The sequence below is a fragment of the Dioscorea cayenensis genome, chromosome 1, assembly GCF_009730915.1.
Source record: "Dioscorea cayenensis subsp. rotundata cultivar TDr96_F1 chromosome 1, TDr96_F1_v2_PseudoChromosome.rev07_lg8_w22 25.fasta, whole genome shotgun sequence".
In the NCBI taxonomy this organism is placed as follows: domain Eukaryota; kingdom Viridiplantae; phylum Streptophyta; class Magnoliopsida; order Dioscoreales; family Dioscoreaceae; genus Dioscorea; species Dioscorea cayenensis.
In genome coordinates this window covers 6633308-6640696 of record NC_052471.1, presented here as the reverse complement: position 1 = coordinate 6640696, position 7389 = coordinate 6633308, and the positions used below count along the sequence as shown (strand labels likewise).

The 7389-nt window shown below is 35.8% G+C and overlaps 1 protein-coding gene and 1 long non-coding RNA gene across 3 annotated transcripts; both read right to left on the bottom strand.

The window, feature by feature from the left end:
* Nucleotides 1-384: 384 nt before the first annotated feature.
* LOC120275910 lies at nucleotides 385-1949 on the bottom strand. Of its 2 annotated transcripts, none has more exons than XR_005541182.1 (3): nucleotides 1409-1949; nucleotides 711-794; nucleotides 385-566 (listed from the first exon to the last, which is right to left on the bottom strand). It is a non-coding gene; the product is annotated as an uncharacterized LOC120275910 (long non-coding RNA). The 2 variants fall into 2 exon arrangements; XR_005541184.1 differs by having other exon boundaries at nucleotides 722-794.
* Nucleotides 1950-3709: 1760 nt separating this feature from the next.
* On the bottom strand, nucleotides 3710-6414 carry LOC120264665 (membrane steroid-binding protein 1-like). The gene is made up of 2 exons (XM_039272490.1): nucleotides 6068-6414; nucleotides 3710-4342 (listed from the first exon to the last, which is right to left on the bottom strand). The coding sequence occupies exons 1-2, from the start codon at nucleotides 6376-6378 to the stop codon at nucleotides 3991-3993; spliced, it is 663 nt and encodes a 220-aa protein (XP_039128424.1). The 5' UTR covers nucleotides 6379-6414; the 3' UTR covers nucleotides 3710-3990.
* Nucleotides 6415-7389: the final 975 nt, after the last annotated feature.

Sequence of the window (7389 nt, the reverse complement as noted above, 5' to 3'; positions counted from 1 at the left end):
AAAGAAAATGTTGTGCAGCTGTAGCTAGAAACATTAAGCACATGAGCTTGATGAACTTGAAGATGGAAAGAAACCAAATTCAGCAAGCAAGTTTAAAGCTTTAAAGTAGCTAGAAACAGAGTTAAAACACAAGTATGTACTGGAGATTATGAACATGCACTTGAAGACTCCATTGTTCTCTCTTCAGAAGTAGTCATGCAAATAAACCAGTAAAAAATATTTTCTAATTCTTTACTGTGTTTCGAATACTGATTTTGGAGAACCAAATTGTTTTCAGGAAGCTGTGCAGGTTAAATATATCTCTACATGAACACTTGCTAGGAAGGATGGGATGACATCACTCAGCGAAATCAGACTTGAGAGTTGTTGAAGCCACCTGAGGAAAATAAGAGCATTTGGTGTGAAACATGAAGTTGGAGGAAAACTAAGCTAAAAAGTAAGGCTTGCTATGAATGGATATAAGTTGAGAGCATTTGCTTAACTTCAGTAAATTTTGAGTGATTGGTAGCTTGAGCTATGATTAGAATGAAAGCATTCCAAATGTAGCAGAAAATATGCGAATAAGCCTGAGATTGGAAAATTGACGAACTTGAACAAATTTGGTATTGTAATTTTGTATGCAAATAAAATTCAGTCTTCTGGTTGTATGAAAAATTGAAAAATTACGAGCTTGTTTACAATTTCAATTTCACTAAATTTTAACATTGTACCAATTTTTAACCTTTCACTGTTGCTATCTCGAAGCTTCTTTGCCACATTTCTAATTACAGGTGAAGACAGAGAGACAGGGTTACCTGTTAAGCATTCATGGAAGAAGAGATTACTTGCTTAAAAACATGACATGTGATTCTTTCTTCATTAAATACAAGATGCAATTGCATTTATAATTAATATTGACATTTACCTTAATGTTGTGCCAAGAAAATGCACCTCATAAGCGGAATTTGAAGACAAAGTCATAAAATGTAACGATGTAAAAATACGAAAGCATGATAGTACAAGGCGAAGATACAGTTAATTTGAAGAAGTTTCTGTTTATCTGTTTTTACTAATGGTGTGATAGTCTTCTCTCTATGTCAGTTTTGCTTATTCAAATGCATGCAGGCACCGATGAAGAGTATCGATGATTATTCTATTGTTAATTTCAGTCTTCATTCTTATCATTTCTCGTGGAGCTAATTAGCTAAATTTTGTTATTTTTATTTAATATATGATTCAATATCATTCAGCAGAAATGGTATCAGAAATTTGTATAGATGATTACTTTCCATTCATAAATATATGATCATTCAACAGAAATGACAGCAGAAATTTGGATCGATGATTACTTTTCATTCATATTTCTGAAATTTCAATGAGTCTCAAACAAAGAACAAATGTACAGAGAAGAGAATGGAATTAAGTTCACCTGGTCAGTTGTGTAGAGGATTTGGACCTTGAGGGACAGATCTATCATACATTGCAAAAGATGGGCTTACATTACCATTTTCATCATGTTGAGAAGGAGATATCGTCCTCGAAAAATACCTTACTGACGGCGCTGATTTCATTTCCATCGATCTCTGCTCAGCATTGTTATACGTGGTTTCTCTGCCACTAGATAAACTAAACACTTGCCCAAGAACAAGAAATATCAGCAACGAGGAAATGGTTAGCAAAATAAAGCTTTGAATTTTCATTGCTATATGAGAGAAAGAAAGCTTGGGATTTGTGGTAGTTTTGGTGAGGAAAAGCTGATGAGAAATCTAATATAAGTAATTAATCTTATGGACCTTTTTTAAAACTCAATATGGTTGAAGAAGATGGCTGAGGACATCTGACTATTGAGAAGGAGAAGAGCTCTTCTCATCTTCATTTGGCTTTTATGAATGTGAGTTGGATCCTTCAATACAAAAAGTACAGCGTAATCAACGAGTTTAAAGTCTCCATGATCAAACTACAGTAAGAGAGTTGTCATTTTATTCGGTTTCAAAGTGTAACACCACAAGTTTTGATTTTCTAAGTTAATAGGACAATGATAGGACCTATGACTCATTAAGATCAACTCCACTCCACTCTTGTGAAATTCACATAAGAGAAATTTACAGGGTCAAAAATTATAAGTTAATCAGGAAGATAATTAGTGATGGATTTCATTTCTCAATGGCAAAGGACGGCCAGAAATAATGACTTGTGTTTTTGACAAAAAGTCAGAAACAATGACTTATTGCCTATATTCTGAAGATACAAAGCATACCAGACATACATTTCTCTATATAGTTTATAGTAAAAAATGTTAAACCTTTAGTATTATTTAAATTTTTGTTCAAGAGTAATGCTATTCTTACCTATTTAAGTTAAGAATTTCACTGATCAGATTAGTAGGTTATGAATTTCACTGATCACCATTCAATGCATGTCAAGATCATGTTGTTGGTGATCACAAGAAAAAGTTAGTGGTCATTAATTATTATTTTTTTCCTCATAACTATCGTCAATGTCCGATATTACTCTCCCAACGGTCAGTTGACACCCCATCACATTTATGAAGTGTTTTGTATGTGGGACAATAACAACTTTACATAAAATGTAAAGTTTTAAAAAAAATTTCACATGTTTAATTTTAATGTGAACTATGCAAAATGGTGATCTTCATGCAATCATTTTCCCTATGAATAAGGAAAATGATTCATAGGGTGGAGAATTGCTATGAAAATATAAAACAAGTAAAATTTCAATACTACCCCTTGTTTAAATAAAGATTCTTGTCCTTCTTTTTCTCACTTTTGAAAACCTAGAACAAAACTCCTTCACTTTTCGTTCTTTTCCAAAACAAAAGAAAAAGTCGACGAACTTATATGAGGATCAAATAATTTCTCTTCCTGTCACTTTGATTTAGGAGATTGAATGGACTTATGAGCCATGGAATCAAGAGAACATCCAAAAATTAAAAAGTTCAGTATCTGCCAACTGTTGTGGGTTCCATTGAAATTCCAGACGATTTCATTCTAGTAAAAATTTATCAATCATAGAATTCTGTTCTAATTTGCATACAGTACCAAGTATCAGAAAACCAACCAGGAAAAGAGAAGGATCTTTGTGATGAATCTATCAAAGAGGTGATGATTTTCTGATTTCTGATCATCTAACCGATGCATCACATCAATTCAATCAATTGGTAGATGCTGTCGGACATCAACATTATCATATGAATGTTGATATGGCACTCACATATAGTGCTAGCATTCAGAAGGAAGCTCTTTCATGGCTTTGAAGGGCTGGGGCCATAATAATGAAGCAGTTGTAGTTTACAAGAAAGAAGTGTGTGCATAGGTTGCCACTTCATGCAATCAACTGAAACAGATGAATATGATGGGACAATGCACAAACAGTTCTCTCTAGTCATCTTGTCATCCAATCTAAACTTTAGGTCCAATTGTCAAGCAACTATGAACCATTCTTTTGTCATGTTTGGACCAATCCAATCTCACAAAGAAACAAACTATGCATAGCCAAACAATTTTGCCTGGAGATGGACCCAAACTTAAAGAAGACGGATTGATAAATCCCTTTCACTTGTTGCAAATATTTTCTTAAGAGCTTCACATCTTTTAGTATTTTCTTTCCTCAAAATTATAGGAGATGAAGTAGGCTGCAGAATTAGTGATAATAAAATCAATTTCCAAGGCTTATATTATATAAATGATGAGAGCACTTACAGACTTGATGATCTGGACAAATTGCAGAGAATTTTCTGTTCTTCTGCAATATTATTGCCGGTAAAGATAAATTTTGCAGCAGAGTTTGATGTAATCATCGAGTGCTTTTACAATGTACGGATATGAAAAAAAGATAGCAAGTTTTTCATGCGGTATTTATTTCTGGAACAGCATGTAAAGTGTGCCACCGCTACAAGTTGACTAGTTCTAGTAATAAAGAAGGGCTGATTAAACAGAATCAAACAACCGCTGCTTGTTCTTAGTATCTTTATGAAGACATAGCCGAAGACATTCACTCTTTCGTGCTTTCCACTGGATCAATTTCCTTCTGTTGCTCACTAGCATCTTGAACAACATTGCTGTCAGTTGCCTTGGCTTCAGTAGTTTGAGCAGCTACTTGAGATGATTTAGATCCATCAGCAGTAGCCTCATCCACCACAGGGACAGTTTTCTTGATTGTTCCAACTTTAACATATTTGCTCATGAACTTGTACTCCCAGTCCTGCAACGCTTCGAGCTCAAACGGACCAAGGCCTGAGATATCTCCAGTCAAATCATTCTCCTCAAAAGACATCTTAGCTAGAGCCCTGCTAGCATCTTTGCCAGCAAACAGAGCATATGGGCCTCCTGGTCCATAAAACATTCTGCAATACAGACGGAAGCAAACATTTTCAACAAGAAGATGGCAAGTTTACATGTTTAGATAAGTAATAATTCAAGGATGATCATAAGAATAATTAATGGTTTGTAAGATGTGAATTACCCTTTCTATTGGGGCATATGCATTTTATATTGATGATTGGGTACTGGAAGATACACAATATGATTTCATTTCCAATATAGAAAACCATACCAATAGTTATTTTTGGAACGAAATACCTGGATGCAAACCATAGAACAGTTTCTTCAACAAAATCTAATTCATTGCACAAAAATAAATCCAAACCAGTTGAACACAACGACCAGGATTGAGAATTATGAATGGCTTAAAAACAATTGCTAATTACATACATCAACACAGATGGAGTATGCATAACACTAGCAAGATCAAACATGTTTCAGATAGAGTCATAGATCAGACTTCTAAGAATCATTTTTAACTTATGATGGAACCTTCATGCTACCTAAGACAATAAATAAAAGATCCTAGAGATGGCCTACCAAAAAAAAAAAACAGAGTCACAGGCAGTGGTTCCAATATTCTTAAAGAAATGAGAATATATAAGGAAATCATGAAGGTCTCTTTCGAGAAGTACCATAATCAAAGGTCTCATCATCAATACATCAGGAAATCAGAGTCTCTGGCCTTTATTATATCATCAGAATTATGAATGTCAGAAAAGGGTAATGGATATTTCTAATGCCTTAGTTTGAGAATATAAACATTTTGATGATGTTTACATGCCTACTTCTAACACTTGAATTTACATCCACAGTTCCACTGCTATTAAAAATGAATTCAGTTCTTGAGCGCAAGCTTTGGTTAAAATAAAGGGGCATCAATCTTACTATAACTTTAGATAGTAAGTTTGAAATCGACAGCCGAAATGACAACTGCATTTTCTGCCCAAACAGATTTCAATATTGTACATCAGAATTGAGTTTGACAAGTGAAGCATTTCTTAAAAAATAAAAAATAAAAAACCTGCATCACTCAACCAAAATGTCTGCCTTCTAAAATAAGAATGCTGTACATATTTCAGACTAAAAGATGATTCATTTACCAATTCACTTCTAACAAGAAGCGGATGAGGCTTAAATTTATTGATCATAGATTATAGAGGCTTCAGCAATTTGGTACTTCATTGAAAGTCCTCCAACATCAGACAGAACAACCAAACTTAAAAATAAAATGCTCATACAAAATAAATAGTTAAAAGTCAGTGTGGGAATGCATTCAGTGGACATGGAAGACTTTCAGCTAATGGCGAGAAAAACAGACGCTAAAACAAATCATCTAGCAAAGAATTTCACACAATCACCACAAATCATATCTGATAAATATCTTACCACTTCCCCAAGTTGAAACTACACCTAGAATTCCTTAGAAGTATAATTACAAAGGAAAAAAAAAAGAACAAGGATCCTTTTAACATTATGACATTATGAAAATCTCACCCATCCATCAATCACAATCCTTCACAAGAAAACAACAATAGCATGCCCAAAAGCGAATTCATCAATAAAAAAATACAGTATCCCCACACTAAAAACTCAAATTCATACACAACTGAACAAAAAAACAACGACACCCAAAATTCGCGGATAAAAAACAATATTTGAAGTTTTAAACCAACACCAAGCTAATAAATCAATCAGAGTGTAAACAACAACAGAAACAACAAAAAGAGTGAGACGAATGGCCAAACCTGCTCTGAGAGACATCATAGATTTGGCCCTTGATGGCCATAAGAAGGGGCTTCTTGGGATCAGTCCCATCATAAACCCTAAGCTCCTCTTCAGTGACCTCTCCGATCTGCACAGGCGGTGGCAGCGGCTCCATCGCCTCCAGCTCGCGTTTGCTCGGCGGGGGAGCAGGGGGGGCACCGAAGAGGCCAGACAGGGCGTAATAGAAAGCTGCAGCGACGGCCAAGACAGTGAAGAAGGTCGCCACCGATAAGCCGGTGTAGGCTTCGATAGCGTGCTTGAGAGTCTCCCAAGCCTCCGTCACTGCCGCCATTGTTCGATGCTCCTGAAGTCTGCAGGAATTCTCCAGAGATGAGCTCTTATTTTATATTTGTATTTCTGTAGTTGGTACAGTGTAAATGACGTGGCCGCCTTTTGATTAGATGAAATTGTAAATGTTTGTTGCGGACAGGCGTTGGAGGTCAAAGAATTAAAGGATTCTGAATGCTGTTTGGAGAGAGATAAGGGATTAAGGATTGAGAGTTGGTGAGCTCTGGTAGGAGCGAGAATGCGAGGCAGGTTTGGATCCGCTGTATGGTACCATTTGTCATTTATAGTACAGCAATTTATTTATTTATTTATTTTTTCTTTGAAGGTAAAGCAATTTTATCACCTCTCATGGATATAGACTGGTTTATTGTAGCATCAAAAAAATTTAAAAGTCTAGAACCAAATTTTAACATCAAGTATCATATTTGTGCCTTTTTGTCAAATATATAAAATGTGCGCACACTTTTTTTTTATAAAAAAAGTGGATAAACCACTACAATTACTAAAAAGATGATACAACCGACCACTAGATATGGTACAAGAAAACAAAACAGACAACACAAAAGGAGGCCCAAGTCTACTATAAAGCTACAACAGAGACGAGAACACCCTCACAGTGAAACCCGACTCGGACCCGACCAACTTAAGTCGATCTAGCCCAGATGGCGATCTCTAGCCTCCTCGACCCTGAGCAAGTCAGCGCTAGCTCGCCCGTGTCGTCCGAGCATCTCAAAGCGTGTCGAATAGTGGAAACAGAATCTTCAAGCTTTTCCTTGCCATATTCAGACTCTGCTAAATACCATGAGATAATCAGGCGATTACATTTCAAAATAATGGTACTAGCAGGCACAAATTTGTCATTGAAAATACGATCATTTTTGGCAAGCCAAATATTCCACACAATAGCTTTAACCACCCAATCCCCAATTGACCTACATGACGGCCTTACATGGGAGCGCCAAGTCCCCCAAATAAGATCCAGTGTCAACCGGATATCAGGTAGATGAAGCAAGCG